Source organism: Peromyscus eremicus, chromosome 3 (genome assembly GCF_949786415.1).
Source record: "Peromyscus eremicus chromosome 3, PerEre_H2_v1, whole genome shotgun sequence".
NCBI lineage: Eukaryota > Metazoa > Chordata > Mammalia > Rodentia > Cricetidae > Peromyscus > Peromyscus eremicus.
Genome location: NC_081418.1, coordinates 36,569,697 through 36,589,634, shown reverse-complemented (window position 1 = coordinate 36,589,634; position 19,938 = coordinate 36,569,697). Strand labels below are relative to the sequence as shown.

Here is a 19,938-nt window from a genome sequence, read left to right as displayed (position 1 = left end):
GAGAGAGGCGTTACCAAATAAGCCTTTCATGTGATTAGATTGTGAGGGCAGAATCTTCCTGACTGGCGTTAGTCGTCTCCTGAAGAAGGTCTTAAAGAATTGTCTTTTCTCCACGTGGGGGCACAGGCAGATGTTTCCATGACCAGAAAGTGGACTCAGAGAGTGAATCTGCTGTTCCATTGACCTTGGATTTTCCATTCTCCAGAAATATGGGAACCACCTTTCTATTATTTAAATGGTACCCAATGATAGTATTTTGCTACAGTAGTTCAAAACAGACTAAGAAAATACAACATACTTCAGTTGTCAGGAAGTTAAGAAGGGGGAGAGACATAAGAACTTAAACCATTATTTAACAAACAATGTATTTTTTGGTGGCGTGAATCCTCAGGATTTAGAATGTGGAATGCAATCTGTATCTCAGATACCAGTCCTCCTATGTGCAATGCATTAATTATTCATAGTAGCCAGTTGTGAAAAGAGCTAAGTAAGAAGCGGCAAAAGGATAGATGAACTGGTAGAGAGATCTTGCTTTTTCTAGCAGCATGAGAGAAACCTGAAGGACAAGCTGCTATGTGCAATAAACCTGACACATAAATGTACATACTGCACGATCTCCCTTATAAATGATACCTGAAATAGTAAAATCGGTTGACAACAGGAGGAAAAAGATGGTTGCTGAGACTGAGTGCTGGAGGAAAATGGAAAGATGTTGGTCACAAGGCACAATGTTTCAGTCACAGAAGGTAAGTAAAATTAGGAAATCTAATCTTAACAGTGTGAGTGTAACAAATTCTGTATTGCATCATATACTTGAAAGTTACCAACAGGGTAGATCTTAAGTGTTCTTACCACATATTTATATTGTGTGTGTGTGTGTGTGTGTGTGTGTGTGTGTGTGTGTGTGTGTAATGATATCAATCTGTCTACCTGCAAAATGTGCTGGGACAATGGTGACACGTAACTTGAGAGTAGCTAACCAATGTCTAATTTTACTTCAAGGCCCACGCCACAAGAGGGAGTCCATGCCTGCTGATGGCCATGTCACAGGAGCAGCAAGTGGAAATTGAAGTTCCAGGTGTCAGCCCACTAGGAGAAAAATCCCTGAAGGGTGAATCTCAGTTAGGCAAGTCCCCAAGACCACAGACTCCAGAATGTCTTTTGCTTCTGCTGTGCCTTTACATATTTGCTGCTGCTATCTTTCTGTGGTATCTGGCATGGTGTGAGCGGGTGTGGGAGATCCCCACTGCCTGTAATGTAGTATATTTATCTCATGGATACATCTTGTTCTACTGGGCATTTTTACCTGTGGATTATTATGAAGATGATTTCTTCCTAAGCTGTTTTGTCTAAGTGATAATAATAATGTTAGTTTAAATAGAGTTTTGATGATTAGAAATATAAATAAGGAAGTGTCACACAGCTAGAACATGTGAGTTTCTATTGAAGAGTCATATAGACTGTGGCTTAAGTTAATGATTAAGAAAAAAAATTGAGTCTCAGTAGTCCAGCTAGCTTAAAATCTTTTAATGCTAATGTTGGGAGATGTGTTCACAGGTTTCAGAGTGCATCATAGCTGAAACATAGCTTTGAAAATAACTTAAAGTTAGACTAAGATGTTTTTGTTAAGTAGCTTTGAGGTGAAAAACTCAAGAAGACAATCTAAAGTTTTAGAAAGGTACATCGTTGAGTGAGGAACTCTTTAAGGTCAGGGAACAAGAACAAAGCAGCCCAGTTATCATTAGCTGACCTGCCTTTCTTGCTAGGATTGGTTGATGACCAAAGGTGATGATTAATTCCTTATACCCATTTCTACCCTCCATCTCCTGATATAAAAAACTATTGATGAGTGGGCATGCACCCTGAAGATTTAAAGTAGAGCTGACTGGTTGTTTTTCATGCATAAAAGTTTAGGTTTGTGATTCCTTTAAAATTACCTTTCAAGGTAAGTAATAAAGTGATTGATTCTTTCTTTGTAACTGCAATATGCAGCCTGCCAACAAAAGAATTGACTGAGAAAAATACCCTCTGCTTGTCCATAATCTGTTAATCTGTAATAAGTTACTTAGATGTAAATGTATGTGGGTTCTTGGAATGACTTTGTTTTAATCACGTAAGGGAGATGAAAAACATGTTTTTACCTGTATTCATTATAATCATTCACTTGAAAAATAGAATGTAACCACATTGTAATGCCCATATTGCGTGAAAAATTTTGTTGGGGTATATAAGCTGTGAAAAAGAAGTATACAGCAGAAGAACAAAGAAAGAAACCATCAAGGGGAGTGTCTTTTCCCTTAACCCCCTCAGATAAAAAAAAAGTCATGGTATGCACCAACTCTGTGGATTTCTTTCAAGTCCTGTGCTGCTAGAGGCTGGACCCCCAGGCAGTGATACATGCCCTACACTGACTGGATGACCAGAAACCAGAGACTGGCTAGCCCAGAAATCTGTGGTAGAACCAAACACGGCTGGTCCTTAAAAGAAAAAAAATCGATGAAATTATACCTAACGATATTCTGTCATACGGATAGATCAGTGCCTTGTCCAGTAATCATCAGAGAGGCTTCCTCTGATCACAGATGGGAACAGGTGCATAGACCCACAGTCAGACATTATGCAGAGAGAGAGTCTAATTGGAGGTCTCCATCAGGTGCCTCCCCTCAGAGATAGAGAAACCCCATGGAAGAGGAGGAGGAAAGACAGTAGGAGTCAGAAGGGAAAGAGGACACCAGGAGAACATGGGCTCACATAGACTGAAGTGACAGACATGGGGCCTGCAAGGGTCTGCACCAGGTCCTTTGAATATTTTTTAGGACTCCTAGCTTGGGACTTCTATAAGTGGGAGCAGGTGTATCTCTGACTCTTTTGCCTGCTCTTGCAACTCTTTCCTTCCTGTTGGGTTGCCTTGTCAAGCCTCTATATGAAGGCTTTTACCTTGTCTTATTATAACTTGTTTTGTTCTGTTTGGCTGTTGTCTCTTGGAGGCCTGCTCTTTCATGGAAAATAAACAGAAGGGGGTGTGGATCTGAAGGAGAGAGGAGGTAGGGGAGAGCTAGGAGGAGTGAAAATGAGAGGAACTGTGGATGGGATGTATTTTATGAGAGAATCTATTTTCAATGTTTAAAAAGATTAAGAACCTAATAATTTGGATCATTTGTATTGTTTTTGCAACTCCACCTTACTTCACATTCTGATAAACCAGTCCCTACATCCTCACCATTCCAGTCATTATCAAATTCTTTCTTTTCAATAACTAACTGATAAAGACATCATTAAGTTTGAAAATAGAATCATAATAGCAGTGGAAGCTACAGCTTCAAGTCAAGTAAATTGGTCATAACTGATCTCAAATTCAAAATCTTGCATTAAGTCCCCAATAGCTTTTAGTCACTCACTATTCAATGGGCTAATCTGAAGTCTCAGGTACTGTTTGTCACAATATAGATATAGTTGTAATAAGTAGATCATACCCCTGACTTTGTGGTGCTTATATTAGGATAGCAGTGGGGAGTAAAAATAGTATGTCATGTTGTTATGTGTGAGTCAAGGAAATGGAGCACACCTAAAGAAGTAGGAGTATCTTCCATGTAAAGTCCCAAATTCTCAGTGTGGGTCACAAAAGTTAATTATTTAGTCATTTGCTTTTCACAACACTTGACAGTGTATTTCATGCCTCCTCTTTCTGAAGTTCTTTCTCTTTGGTCCAGTAACTACTAACCTTCTAAAGTAATTTGACATAATCTCCTTCAGGAACCTCAGACAACACCAAATTCTTCTTCACACATCAGACCACTTTAAATTTGTCACAACATGGAAAATGCACTCTGTTGTCTTGTCAGCATGCATTTCTTTCATCTTCAAATACATAGCAAGCTCACTAATAGCAAAAATGCACTACTTCATTTGGATTCAGTAAGACTGAATGCAAATACTGAATTACTATTTAAGAAAGAAGTTGGTAAGACATGAGACGCCATTTCAGCTATCACTTCTGCTATGAGATGAATGCAAATTGCAGAACTGCAGTTGGCAAGGCAACACTTCTCATTCACTGTTATTGCAATCATTAACTGGAATACAACATTTGGAAGTTAATTCAATAATGTCATCCCAGCAGTTCTGAGTGATAACACTCCATAAATACTCTATAAAGTGGGTGAATGATTGGTGAAATAAGTCACCTCAGGTATGCAAATTAAACTTGACAATCAGGAATGAGAAGGAAATTAGAGTACCTTATAAAAGTAAATTCTGAAAATATACTAAATTATATACCAAAACAGAATTATCAATTTTAAAGTTGAGCTTTCTGCAAAACAGTTATAAAAACTTTTCAACATGAAGTACCTAAAAACCATAGCTCTGTAAATGGACAGACTAGCACATTTGAAGCATTCCATTTTAAACAGCAGAATCTTTCATCTTATTACTTGCTTGATCATTTTTTAAGCAATGACAGACTACTAAGAAGGCATTAATTTATAGTAATTTTATTTTATTCAGTCTTCATTCTCTTTAAACCAAACCTATGGTTTAAAAAGAATTTAAATTCAAATGCAGCAGAGCCTTGCTTATAATCAGTCTTTGGTAGAAGAACAGATACTTTGCCTTTGAAACTCAAAAATAGAATCTTGATTATTAAAATAGAATTACTTTTTCAAAATAGAATCCCATCTTACATTTTCAAATGACTGAGGCCCACTTTTAAAAAGTACAGCAAATGCTGTGGGCAGAGAGAACTAAGGAGCACCAACGAGTATCTTCCCCAGAAAAAGAAAAATATCTTCTGGCAGATGATGCAGTATGTGCATGAGCGCTGTCAGAAAGACAAGGCTTTTGCCAGGTAGGAGGTAGGATGCTAGGTCAGGTTCTACTTCGGCCTTTATACAAACTTTGTCACCTGTGCACACATTAACATCTTCTACGTCTTCTATTTCAGAGTTCTCCTTACAGTTCATGTTGCTAAAGCAGCTGCATTGAAAATGTTCGTAAAAATACTCCAGGTCTCCAACTGTGGGGTTGCCACGGATTTCATACTTTCCATTGTTCATTAATTCAATACTTAAATGACTTGGGTTCAAGTGAAGATATACATCTGAACTTTCATTTTTCCTTGAACACGCACCTTTTTCCTCACAAAGTGTTTGGCTGCACATTTTGGCTGCTAGGGTAACGTTGATTATATACGGATTCAGGGTTGTCTTGAGGTATTTATGTAGGATTGGGCAACCTGGCTGTAAAATAATAAGGCAGTCAACATGACAAGGCATAACTTCACGCATGAACAAATGACTATAGTAACTCTTAAAGAAGAAAGAAGCATCAGACCAAACAAGTGGTAGGAAATACTGTTTCACTTTAACAAGCAAGGTTATTCCAACTAATTTTGTAATCTGTAAGTTTATCAGGTCATTGAAGAATTGTTTAGATGGGACTTAACTATCCTAGTCTTCATCTTCCCCAATACTTCATGAATTAATCAATAGAATGGGGTATTATAGCTGTTAGATGATGGGCTTTGAAGCTATCTTGCCCGATAGGAGTACCACCTTCATTAATGACCATGTCTGCCAATCTAAGATATCGCAAGCTTTCTAAATCTTAGTTTAATATGTCTCAAGCTTTCTAAATCTTAGTTTAATATCACATCATGAAAATTAAGTATCTTGGTTATGTTTCTGTTTCATCAATTTTAAATTAGGAATGATTTTGAGCCTTACCTCATGGGCTTATTGTGAAGATAAATGATAAGATATATATGGGATCTACCATTTCTTCAGTTAACTCTCAATAAATCACAAAAAAAAATGTAACAAGAATTCCATTTGTCAGATGGGTTTAAACATCACTAAATATAGTTCCAAAACTGATGGCTCAAATGATACATAGTCAAACATGTGTGTAATGACAGTCCTTAGACAAACTGTAGACAAGAGTGATAAGAAGCAGAAATGATCCATCTTAACAGTACTGTGTTCTAAAACTTGGACTTTGGCCTTTAAAACAAATTGAAGACAGTCTTGTTCTCTCATGATCAACAGTTCTACTGAATGGATTGACTGTGGTAGCACATTGGCAAAAACAGCAGGAAATCTTTGAAGCTCTGACTTGAATCTACACTTGATATTTTCCTTGTGTTGAAATTCCTTATTATTGTGTCAGGAATTGCCTGGCAAAAGTATCTGCCCTCCAGTCCCCAGAGCCTGAGACTATGTAAGTTTACAATAAAGGAGACTGTAGATATGATTGGAAATTTTTGGTTGACAAGGGAAGACAATCTTGAGTTGTTTAAGAGGGCTCAATATAATGAAACAAGATTTTGTAAGTATATAAACATTTCCAACTTTGTTCATAGATAACATGGGCAGAGCCTGTGAGACAAAAGTGTAAGAAAAATCGTATCTGTGCAGAAGAGTATGGTGGCACACTCCAGTAATCCCAAGAGAATCCAAGGGATTAAGAGTTCAAGGTTATACTCGGCTACATAGTAAATTAATAGCTAACCAGCATATGCTACATGGGACTCTGAAAACATACATACAAGTAACATTATATGGCCTGAGTGGGTTATATTTAGGGATATATATCTATATACATATAAGTATATAATAACAATTAATGGAAAAGAGGTCATTAATTTGAAGAAGAGTAGGAAGGGGTATTTGGGAGCATTTGGAGGAAGGACAAGGAAGACAGAAATACAATTATATTGTAATTATAATATAAATAAATAAGTAAATAAAATCAATGAGTCACTACTACTAACTCTATAGCAGAAGAAAAAAAATATATGACCTTGCTACAAGCTGCAAAAATATGAAGTAGGAATTCAGCTGACTATGGCCAAAGCTATTACCTAAAAGAGTTAAGAACTCTTCCAGACGATAAAGCCAAGTGTTAAGGAGTCTTGGTGATATTGGCTTTTGAATATTAGCCATTTCCTGCAATGAATTTCTCATGTGCTATTGTCACTTTCCCATTCCTAGAAAAGTGTGTTTGATCATTCATTGGGCACAATTTCTCCTATACAATTAAAGTATTTGGATAACATCTCCCAACTGTGCTAACAGCAGTCATACAGCCAGACCCCTAACTTCAGACCTTTCTATAATTATCATCATTAGCAACATCCAGCCAGGTCCATCTTCAGATGTATTTTATCTGAGATACTTCCTAGACTTTCTAAGTACAGACCACAGATAGATAATATCCAGACTATCTATTAGTGAAGGCCAGGTGGATGTGCTAATTAAGCTTAACTCTCATCTCTTCCAAGGGCTATCTCCAGCTCCAGATCTGTCTTTAACAATTAACTCAGAACTAGTACTAAAGGGCTTTTACATACCAGGTACATCAAGCTGTGGTGCAGATTGCCTAGCTACCAAGCAGACTTGCCCCATCCAAGCAGAAAGCAATGGAGCCAGAGAACTGCTGACTGTATGTATATTTAAACTGGACTAGGGAGAGAGGAAGGAAAGAAGAGAAAGAGAACTACAAGAACGAGATGGAAGATGGGGAAGAACTGTATGAGGAAGAACAGATGAGGAAGAACAAGATGAGGAATAACTGTATGAGGAAGAACTAGATGGAAAAGAAGTAGATGGGAAAGAACTAGATGGGAGAATTAAGATAAAACTTAAGGATAAATGTAGAGAGAAATCAGGCAAGAAAGGAGCTAAGTATGAGAGCAGAAAAGAAGCTGTGTAGGGAGAGAACTGACTCAGAAGAATAAAGTGAATGAACTAAAGAGTTTTGTGTACGTAGATTTATTTATTATCATCAAAGATTAGATTATCAGCTGATTGTAGATTCTTCCATGGACCCTGGGAAAAAGCTATCAGGGGGCTGGACCCCAACAGTCTTTGCTACCTGTTGCCACAAACAGATTTGGTCCTCGGGGGACTGATAGGAAGCGGGGTTTGGAGCATACCCAGGGAGAAAGGTATCGCTTCACAGAGAGTTGCCCAGTTAGAGGCTCAACTCTTCTGAAGGTACAATTTTTGGAGACCTCCAGAGTTTCAACTACAACCAGACCTCCGTCACAGAAGGGTGCTATGGACCCTGGGGACACTGATACCTCAGTTTGGAGTGGTGAGATAGGACCTTAAAAAGCCCCAAACTTCTAGAAGATAGAAGTGATGACAAACATGATATATACTTACTCATAAATGAATATTAGACACAAAGTGAAGGATAACCAGGCTACAATCCACAATCCTAGAGAAGCTAGGTAAAGAGGAGGACCCTAAGAGGGACATGTATGGATCACCCCAGGAAGGGAAAAGGGTTAAGATCTCCTGGGTAAACTGGGAGGGGGAAGTAGAGGACAGGGGATGGGGGTGGAAATATAAGAGTTCAAGATGGCCGAGTTGGAGGAGGAACAGAGAGTGAGAGCAATGAGAGATATTTTGACAGAGTAAGCAAGCCATTATGAGGTTAGGGAGAAATATGGTGCTAGGGAAATCCCCAGGAACCCACAAGGATGTCCCCAACTAAGACTCATAGCAATGGTGCAGAAGGTGCTTGAACTAACCTCCCCCTGTATTTAGATTGGTGACTACCCTAATTATCATCATAGAACCTACATCCAGTGACAGATGAAAGAAGATTCAAAGACCCACAGGCAAGCACTTGGTCAATATCCTGGAGTTCAGTTGAAGAGAGGGAGAAGGGATTATAGGAGTAAGGGAGGATCAGGATCATGATAGGAATAACCACATAAACAGCTGGTCCAAGCTAGTGGGAGCTCATGGACTCTATACTGACAGCTGGGAAGTCCACATGGGAATGCACTAGACCCTCTGAATGAGGGTGACAGTTGTATGGCTTGATCTGTTTGTGGGTCCCCTGGCAAGGGGACCAGGACTCATCTGAAGTACATGAACTGGCTTTTTAGAGCCCATTCCCTATGGTGTGATGCTTTACTCAGCCTTGATTCAGTGGGGAGGGGCTTGGTCCTGCCCCAACTTGGTATGCCAGCCTGTGTTGAATACCCAAAGGAAACCTTGCCCCCTGTGAAGAGTGGATGGGGTGGGATGGGAAGACCAGGTGGGAGAGCAGGATAAGGAGAGGGAAGGAGAACAGTGGTTGGTATGTAAAATGAAAAATAAATAATAAATAATAAAAAAGAATACACACAAAGAAAGAAAGAATGAAAGAAAGAAAGAAAAAGGAAGGAAGGAAGGAAGGAAGGAAGGAAGAAAGAAAGAAAGAAAGAAAGAAAGAAAGGAAAGAAAGGAAGGAAAGGAAGGAAAGAAAGAAAGAAAGGAAGGAAGGAAAGAAAGGAAGGAAAGAAAGAAAGAAAGGAAAGAAAGAAAGGAAAGAAAGAAAGAAAGGAAAGATAGGAAGGAAAGGAAGGAAGGAAGGAAGGAAGGAAAGAAAGAAAGAAGGAAAGAAAGAAGGAAAGAAAGAAAGGAAGGAAGGAAAGAAAGAAAGAAAGAAAGAAAGAAAGAAAGAAAGAAAGAAAGAAAGAAAGGAAGGAAGAAAGGACCCTCAGTCAACAACCAGTCAGATGAAGACAGAGACAAGGGTTAGACAAAATTCAGACTAGAGAAATGAGGATGATTTGATTGTCATTTTATTTGTACACTACAGAAAGATTTGAACTGGCAATCTAAGATACTTCATATTACCAGTCAATAAAAGTAAACACAGAGTTGGGAGCTGAGCACACTATTATATAGTATGAGCATGTGAAGTGTTCCACCCATGCAGATACTACAAATATACACACCCTGAGGCATTAAGATGAACACGAAATGAAACAGCTGGCATATTTTGAGCATTAGTTATTTGGGGTTTTAACACAATTTATCTTATTGTCTTTCTATCCTTTAGTTTTAACAATGACTGTGTTTTACAATTGGCTCACAAATTTCCTGAATATTAAAAAATCAAGTTTCATAATGCAGAACTGATAGAGCTGGCTTCTTCACGCCGCTAGGTGGATAAAGTGGAGTGATGGGAAATGGCTTACTTGACACTTTCTATGGAAAGTTATAGCAAGTGAAAAAGAAAATAACTGACTATGGGGACAATGGGATAGGAGCTGATGGGGGAAATGGCTTAGTTTGTAAAAATCCTTTCTGTGCAAACACAGTTATTTGATCCCCAAGCCTTCTTCAAAAAGGCAGGCACAGGGTCATTTGTGTTTAAGCCCCTCAATGGGGAGGTGGAGACAAAAGAATCCTTAGGGATGCCTAGCCAGACAGTATAGCTAAACTGCTGAATTCCAGGTTCTGTATAATTAACTCCCTCTTTCTTTAGAGATAAGGTAGAGAACAATTAAGGAAGATGAGATCTTGCCTCTGTTTCTACTCGTGCACACACACACACACACACACACACACACACACACACCACTATACTTGCATTTACCATTTTGTCAGTGAACCTGAGGAAATAGAACAAGTGATCCATAACAACACTAATCACAAGTGACACGAAATAAAAGAGGGGTAATGATAATGCTAAAAATGACTGTGAATTGGGGGAAGAAGCAGAAATCTATAGAAAAGGGTCTATAGGGAACAATGTCAAGGCAGTACCTAAAATGGAAAATAGTGACATTGAAGTCTGTCCCTGAGCAAATCATATGGCAGATCTTTAGAGGGATTGGTAAAACAATGGACAGCTAAGATTAAAGTGACATTAAAAACAAATGTGACACTAAAGAGTGACCCTCCCAACCTACTCACTGTGAATGCCTGATTGATTCCTCCTCAGAGGAAAAGTGGAGCTCTCAATTCTTTTAATTTTAAGGGGGTAGTACATAGAAATCATAAATGGACTCAACACCAAATTAATATCCTTGAGAAAGGCATTTAGAATTTTGGAAGAACAACCATAAGAACTTGGAATATACCTTGGAAGATTATAATTTTAAGACAGTTTTCTGTGACTCAAAGATTTTACCGAGATACATATACCTGTACCTGACTGCATTTTCTGTTAGTCACTTTCTATTGATCAAACTAAAAATAATAAAGTCAAACAAAATGGGCAGAGAGGGTCAGAGGACTGTGAAATACATCTATTTTTAATAGTTTTAAATGAAGCATTTTGCTATTCCGTCTAAATGTTAATATCCATGGCATATGCAACTACATGTTAACAATGTTTACATTCAGATATACATACACACACACACACACACACACTTTTATTTAATAGTGTTGGGGAAATGTGAATAAATACTTGATATGTGGAAATAAATAAATCATAGATACCTGTTGTCTGACATAAAACATCACGTCAGAAAACTGAAATGGTAGTCCTAGTTTTGTTACTTACAAACCACGGAGTCTAGAGAACTTCAGTGAATTCACTGAATGTCTCATTCCTTACTGGAAGACAAGTGCAACATTTTCTACTTCATAATAAAAGATGCAACACAACATGATTCAGCCAATGCTGAGCATCTACTGCTTGCCAGGCATAGGACTAATTTCCTTAACACCAAGTCTTCAGAAACATTGAGGACAGAACGATTTTCTATTTCCTACCAGTTCAACTTACCGCACGTTGTGCTAAAGTCATAGCATCCCATAATATAATCCCAGCAGGACCCAGAGCAACAATTTCACCAATTGTATTCACAAGGTCCTCCTGGTAAAGGTAAGAGAAAGAATTAGCAGGGAGGGAAACATAGAAGCATTTACATGGGACACCACCAACAAACTACGCAGGCTGAACCAACAATAACACTTTAAGCATTTCTATACTCTTTAAATCTTTTTACTGTGTCATTCCTTTATTATTTAAAAAGAGGCTATTGTTGTAATTATTTTTGCTGGAAATATCCATAAAATAAAAATAAAAGTTAAAATATTGTGTATATTTTATGATTTTCCGTGGCTGCTAACAGGTCGTATGATTACAATAAGCATTTAAAATGTAGTAATTTTATCTCTTGTGGAGAACATAGAATTAGCCCTGTGTATATTCCTATGTGACATATGAAGCTGAATTACATGTCCTTTAAAAATAGCACTAATTTCCACTAAGCATTATTTGTGAACGCTAGGTCAGAGATGCTGTGCACCATTTGTTTACCTGCAGAAGGTATTCAGTAGTGTTATCAGTAAAAACAACACGGATATAAACAAAAATCGGGACAGGATCTTTTTCATTCCGAACTTTGGACACTCTGATAGATTCCACTACTCGGAAGCGGACATAGAGTGTTGCTTGTCGATTCGACTTCAAGTCTCTCTTCAAATAGACGGATGGGTAGAGGCCAGTGCTTTCTCTCCACATCCAGCTAAGATCATCATTTCTTTGCTTTTCCACATCAGGGCATTTCCCATCATAATTTGGGTTTTGAAACTTATTGTTATAACAATCAGGAAACAGATAATAACCCCATAAGTGTTTTGGTCGAACTGATTTCCCCAGTTTTAAAGTCTCTTCCATGAAATTTTTTCCTGCCTCTTCAAATTCCTGTTTGGCTTTCTTGGTGGCATCTGAGATACTAATTCCTGCATTATTTGTCTGGACCAAGTCAATAGACTTATTCCTGTAGATATCCTTGGGTCTCCAGTTTCTCAACCAGGTGGGCCTCCATTCTTCCCAGTCAATGACAGCTAAGCCTAAACGGTCTGTTGGGATGTAATGCTCAATGTCAGTCCTAGCTTTGGACAGATGATCTTGCAAATTCCCCAACTGAGGTATTCCTCCATGATGTTCTGCCATTTTTGTATCTATGTGAGGGTAGAGGCCAAGTCGATCAACATAAAACAGTGTGACAGGCTGCCCTGTGGCAGTTTTTCGGGGACTTCCAATTAAAGGGAAGAGGCTCAAATCTATTGAGTGATTAAATGCTCCAATACAAGCTTCAGTTGGGACATTCCAGACCCAAAGGAAAGTCTCATTTGGCAAAATTGGCGCTGCCCTATAATCCACCGCAGTCAAGGAACATGGAATCAGAAGGAAGATTATTAACGCTGACTGGAATATTCCCCCAGACTCAACAAAGCTCCCCCAGTAGAGGTGCTTAAATCTCAGCCCTCCCATTGGAGAGAGCAGTTACTGTGTAAACACTTATTTCTTGTTGCACACTTAGGTTTGTCCAGTATTTGATGCAAACAATGAGGAAGACGGTGACATGTGGTCACCCTGAGAGATGACAGTAGGGTGATTGCTTTCTATTGAAGATTCTTCTTCTTGTGTCACGTTTCAGGAATGTTTTGCACCAAGTTCAATCTCCAGAACTGAAAAAAAAAGACAAATATGGAATTCACTGTAGCCATAATGAGAGTTTTACCAAGTCCAATTTTATGCATGGAGTTTAAATCAATTCCAAAAGATGGACGACTTTATTTAAACTATTTAAAGCAGAAAGATGTTTTTCTCTGTTTGGTAACAAATTCTGTAGCAGTCAGCACTTAGCTAATCTTCAAAAATCATTCCTGATCCCAAAAAGAACTGAATGTAACTATCTTTCTTATTTCATTCCCAGGTATATAGGTTGCTATATCTATGAATACTTTAGAAAAATACCAGTTAGAGGTATATAAATTTGTATGTATTGGTTGTGAAAAACCACTCTGTCATGATCTGCCAAATTTTGAAAACAACATGTTGCAGAATTTGATTTCTTTTTCATTTTTGTGATTTGTGTGTGTGTGTGTGTGTGTGTGTGTGTGTGTGTGTGTGTGTGTGTGAATGTGAGAGTGGTATTTCTAACTGAACCTAAGACCTTGCATATGCTAGGCAAACACTGAAATGAGTTATATCTTCAGTAATTCATTTGTTTGTTGACTTATTTATTGGATCATGTACTAAGTTTCCCTGGATAGCCTGGAACTCATAATCCTTCTGCCTCAGCCTCCCAAATACATGTGATTATTTGTATACAACCATCCCTGCTTGCAACTTGGTCTTTCTTCCCACTTTATTTGTATTTTTCCTGAGAGGACAGTATGAAAGAAAGGAAAAGTCACTTTTTCCCCACAGGTAATAATTCAATGTAAATTTTAGAACTCTGCTAAATCAAATTTTGCAGTGATGTCCGCTAACTATTAAAATTAACAAACCATTATATATTGATTGTCTCTAGTCCTGTTAAATAAAAATAAGATAGGAATTCTGGTCTTTAAAGTCTGTTTCAAAAGCAAGACTGTGTTGTCATTCTGACCGATGACAAACTGAAGGTGTAACAGAAATGAAGTGGTCTACGGTAAGAACCAGAGATTGAAAATGAAGGAAATTCTGCATTAATTAAATTGTCCCTTAATCTTGTCAACAAGAGATTGCTAACAAATTTGCTGTTGTTTTACCCTCAACAAATATAATTTGTCTCATGTTGATAGACAATAGGAGCCACAGGAGTGTTGTTCAATCAGCCCCTGAACCTGAGAACACTTGTGGATGAATCTAACTAGAAGGCCAGTAAGAGCGCAGCTTAAATATTGTGAAGGCACAATGAAGACTCATTACATACACGGTGATCTAAGAAAGTGATGGTTAGTCCTACACCTAGCACTGTTTTCAAATTTGAAAGTCACAACTATCAGTCATCTACCCAGCACAAATTCAGTTCCATAGCTGTAATGGACATGTGTAAAAGAAATAATAACTGAAGTCGATTGAAGTAAAGTAAGAATAAGCTAGGGTGGAAAGGGGTAGAGTTGGAGGTACCCGAAGAGCAGGGCAAATAATAAGGGTGTAATCACATGGGCACTCTTTTTGTTATCCTGTGTCAGGAAAAAAAAAAAAAAAAAACCTTTTACTCTGTCTTCTCACGTATCCACGAGCTTAAAAAGTGTGGAGGTTTCTCTTTATCTACAAACAATGAATTTTACAAAAGACACCAACTAGGTATCCTCAAATCCAGTCTAACTCTGACACTATCTTCATAGAGATATAGCTCATGAGCTGACAGCTCTGTATGGAATTCCTCTTCCCCACATCAGGAGGCCGTCACAAAGTGCAGGTGATTTTTATCAACTGGCTATACACTAAGTTTCCCATGGCCCTCTCTTTGGATTTCATTAATTTCCGTAAACACAGAACTCTGGGAAACAGGTTTAGCAGACTGTCATCACAGGTGCTGCAAAGGACAAGAGTGGAGAGATGAATCGGGTCAAATGTGAGAGACACAGGACAAGGTTGCACCCTTCCCCGGGTGAAACTCCATCCAGGAATCCTCATGTGAGCTGTAACCTGAGAACTCCCAAATTCTGTGCTTTCGGGTTTCCACAGTGACTTTATCGCATAGGCATGAAAGAAGGAAGCATTGATAACTGAATAAAATGAGACAAGACAAGATAGGAAAGAGCTAATACCTGTAAACTGGTGTCAAGGCCTGCCACACCCCTTGGTCTCTTGGTGGAACCCTTCCCACCATACTCGATATGGAACAACATCTTTGGAAAAAGGAGTCCTACATCCCGTTATGAGAGAGAGTGTATGACCCATTCAAAAGCAAAATCTAGAAAAATTAGTTTCTATGACCTGCCTGGAGGAAGAAAAAAATTCTTGTACCAGAGGGAAAAAAAGAACCAGGAACTAAGGCTGGAAACCACAACTTATGTACAACAATGTCATAGTTACATATTGATTTGTTTATGTACTGAGTACAGTGATATAAATCACCTTGATAGACATATATCAGATTGTATGAACTAGTTTGATATGCAAAATCTTTTGAACCTGAAACATTTAAATTTGAATCTTTAAAGAGGCCACTCTTGGACTGGAGAGATGGCTGAGAATTTAAGAGCACTGGCTGCTCTTCCAGAGATCCTGAGTCCAACCCTAGCAAACACATGGTGGCTCACAACCATCTGTAATGAGATCTGGTGCCCTCTTCTGGCCTGCAGGCATACATGCAGGCAGAATACTGTATATATAATAAATAAATAAATCTTTTTTTAAAAAAAAAGGCCAATCTCTAATTAATTGTTATTTATTGTCTTCAGTTTAACCTCTTCAACAACCAGAAAGTAATGCTTACCTATCTGAGTTTTCCTTAACTAATGTCTGTAATCTCCATACTGCACTAAACAACTGAATTTTCTATATAGGACCAACAGGTATACAGGCTGACTCAGTCTCAAAGTCAGCTCACCTAGACATATAACTTTGCCTCATTTTAGAGATTTTTCCCCTTTCATCTTTAACTACAAAATTTGGATTATAAAGAACTATATGCATAGGTCCCTTATGATATCATAAGGATGTATATAAAGCTCTTAGGATAGTGACTGCGAAGAAATTAATAATACACCACCCTAAAACACAGTGATATGGCATTAAACTAATAAGGATTAATCAAATATATAGGAGAGAAGAGCTTTCTGATCCATTGCAGAGCAAAATATCCATTGTATAGAGGATAGCCTCCTTGTACTAAGAACACATCTCATAACTGGACAATGAGTGGCTGTTAAAATAACTCAGTGCTGACAAACTTACTGTACACCCCATATTGTCAACTGGTTTCTACATATGCCTCCAGGTCATGTCCTCACTCATTACTTCCTCCAGAAGTTCTCACTTATTCTACATAATTATTCTTTGCTTTAAAAGCCTATTAGGATCTTGGTCATAGATATTTCTTTAGAGCAATAACTCTGAATCCCTTTGGCAAACTTCTATCTCCAAAAGAAATATTTAGATTATGTTTCATAACACTAGCAAACTTACAGTTATGAAATAGCAACAAAAACAATTTCATGATTGGGGGTCACCACAACATAAGGAACTGCATTAGGAAGGTTAAAAACTACTGCTCTACAGTTTTGTGGTGGTTTGAAAGAAAATGGCCCCCAAAGCAAGTGGCACTATTTGGAGGTGTGAGAAGTTCCGTCACTGTGGGGCCTGGCTTTGAGGTTTCTTTTCTCAAGCTTCCCTCAGTGTGACAGTAAGTCAAATTCCTGTTTCCTCTGAGTCAAGATGTTGGGATCTCAGTTCCAGCACCACATCTGCCTGAAAGCCATCATGCTCTCCATCCTGATGATAATGGACTGAAATTCTGAAACTGTAAGAGAGCCACTCTCAATTAAATGTTTTCTTTACAAGAGTTTGCCATGATCATGCTGTCTCTTCACAGCAATAGTCAACCATATTACAGGTTTCATTACTTTTCCTATGATGTTCCCTATGTATGTGAAAAAAAATATTGAATAATGTTCTTTGCTCCTATTTACCTGTCAGTTCAAATCATCATGCTCCCCAAATCAGAACTTCAGGGACAAAATAAGGCTTGTCTCTTTTGCTTTGGTTCTAGCAGAATGGGTTACCATTGCCTGAGATAGAAGGCTTACTCCACAGACTGCAGTGGACATTTTGGAGATATTAGAGCCAGCAAAAGGCAAGATATTGTTGCTACATCAACCTCCCAGAGCTCTGCCTGTAGAGTATGGACAATTAAAGCAACGCTGTTACTGGAGCATGCTCACTTGCTGAAGAGGAAACTGCTCTTCTTGCTCTGACTCATCTGTCCTTTTAAAGTCTGTCATGCTGATAATAGTATCTGGAAACCTATGGATTTTTCATCTCTTCTGATATTCCAATTACAAATGGACATATAATTGCTATGGTGTTTCAAACCATGTTGGGCTAAGGTATGAGAGGCAATTGATTCTGCTCTTGCACTCACATTCTGACCAAATTCTTTCAACATCCACTAATTGTAACATAACTACATTTCTGGAGGTTACCACCACACCTGAGGGAATCCTCCAAGCCTCACCCTGCCCTGAAGATACTCCAACTGATTTTATAAACCTGCCTTCTGCCCTTGGCAAGTCCCACTCTTTGTTCATTGTCTGCATGTTTGGTGAACAGATTAAATACAAATTCAAATAACCATGCTGGCATTATGACAGTAAGACGATTTTCGCAACTGAGAGCATTCATCAGCTTTGGTATTCTTTATGGATTGAATTTGTCTAAAGGACTCATTTTTTCAATGTGGATAAACCACTTGCTTCCAAAGCATTTGTGGTATTCACATGATTTTTCTGTCCTATAACAGTATCAATAATTGGAACAAGTAGAACATAACATCTAAATATAAAAATAAGTTTAAATAAAAACTCAATCAACTAATTGGACTCAAATGTTCAAAAGTATTACACTGGTCTTTATAAAACTATACTTCAATTATGAGATGTAAATAAAAACTTTCCAAGTCAGCTTTAGGAAACCTTATAATTAACAATGTCTCTAAATCTTGAGTTCCTAAGTTAAATGGACTCTAAAATGGAAAATTTGATGCTACCAGTTGCAACTTATAATAACTAAGTAATACACTAGGGGCATATCACAAGTAAGAGAAGTATAACCTCCATTGAGTGACAATTCTTTTCATTGCTTTAACCCACAAAACAAGTGAATATTGAGTTTGTAAAAAAAAAGAAAGAAAGGAAGGAAGGAAGGAAGGAAGGAAGGAAGGAAGGAAGGAAGGAAGGAAGAAAGAAAAGAAAGAAAGAAAGAAAGAAAGAAAGAAAGAAAGAAAGAAGAAGAAAGAAAGAAAGAAAAGAAAAGCTTGTACTGTTACCTTGCTGGAAAGAACCTTAGAAGCACCTATTCACCATCTGCTTCTCCATCATAATTTAAAAAACTCTTAATTCACGTAAACCATGGCCAACCAAAACTACACCAGAACTCCTAAGGGCTAGCAATGGAAAGACTGTAAGCGACGTCATAGTCGGAATTTCACAGCTAATTCCACAGTCCTAGAAGCAGATGACATCACAAAGTAGACAGATTCTCCCAAGATCACAGATCAAGATACTTATTTCCGCCCCTTTCCTCCTACTTCCAATTTCCTCATTCTTTAGAGGAGGAACTTCTTTTCAAACAAAAGTTTCCTATTTTTCTCCTTTCCTTGGGAGCCTTACTGGTAACTATTTTTTCTCAGTTTTTCAGCTTTCAGACATGTGCACAAAATGGCACAACCCAAGCTTATATCATATTAACTATTCTGATAGTGATTTCAACATGTAGGTAGTATGAACAATTACGTAATTAGCTTTTATCCCTGTCAATGTGAGTATTTGGTAGAACTACTGTTGAGAGAGTTGGCTAAAACTGGGTAGCATTTTTGACCAGAGAGTAACTTCCCCCTACCCTTCCTCCTGGTGAAATCTTCATGCCTAGGAAAACCTCTAGTCTGTTGCTTGATCAGAAGATGACATGGTCATTTTTCTCTTTTATTGAATATAAACTTGACTTTTCTTAGGTCATAAAGCAAGATTATATTGCAATCAAAACTTTGTGGTTGGTTTCACAGGCTGTACCTCAAATTCTTGATAAAGTTCTTCTGACATACATTTATTACATTTTTTGCCAAATATACAGATACATCGGGTGACTCATATAACATGAAATAACTTAGCTATTCCCCTGACAAGGCTAACCAATTCTAAAATATTTACATTAGAAGATCAAGACTCAAAACGGCCAGAGAAATAGCTCACCTTACCTGTTTTTCTTCGTTTAATTTGTCATCTGTCAATTCAGTTCCTAGATACGGAACCTAAAAAGAGTATAGAGAAATATTTATTTTTCCTCTCTTATACCTGATACATAGAAAGTGTTCAATAAATCTAAATTGTTTCTATTGTGAGTAATAGTGTCTCCTGTTCCCAACCTCTTCTATGTATAAGACAGTACCATGAATGAAAATAAAACATCCTCTTCTGTATGACAAAAGATACCATCCTTCTGGCAAAGTGGCAGGATGCGGAGTGGAAAAAGATCTTTACCAATTACACAGCTGACGGAGGATCAGCCATCATCAGAGAAGCTTCTTCCTGCAGAAGATGGGAAGGCCCACAACTGGACTGGATGTAGAAAGTTAGAGGCTTTGGAACACTCAGTCGTAAATGGGAGGTCTCCATCAAAAATTTCTCCCCTCCAGGGTCAAGGAACTATGAGGAAGAGGAAATGGAGCCCAAGGGGATGGATGACCTCAAGAAAACA

The 19,938-nt window shown here is 38.0% G+C and overlaps 1 protein-coding gene across 1 annotated transcript; it reads right to left on the bottom strand.

The window, feature by feature from the left end:
* Positions 1-4,477: 4,477 nt before the first annotated feature.
* On the bottom strand, positions 4,478-13,201 carry LOC131906718 (hyaluronidase PH-20-like). The gene is made up of 3 exons (XM_059257439.1): positions 12,058-13,201; positions 11,521-11,610; positions 4,478-5,237 (listed from the first exon to the last, which is right to left on the bottom strand). Exons 1-3 carry the CDS (start codon positions 13,015-13,017, stop codon positions 4,743-4,745), a joined length of 1,545 nt encoding a protein of 514 aa, XP_059113422.1. The 5' UTR covers positions 13,018-13,201; the 3' UTR covers positions 4,478-4,742.
* Between the last annotated feature and the right edge of the window lie 6,737 nt (positions 13,202-19,938).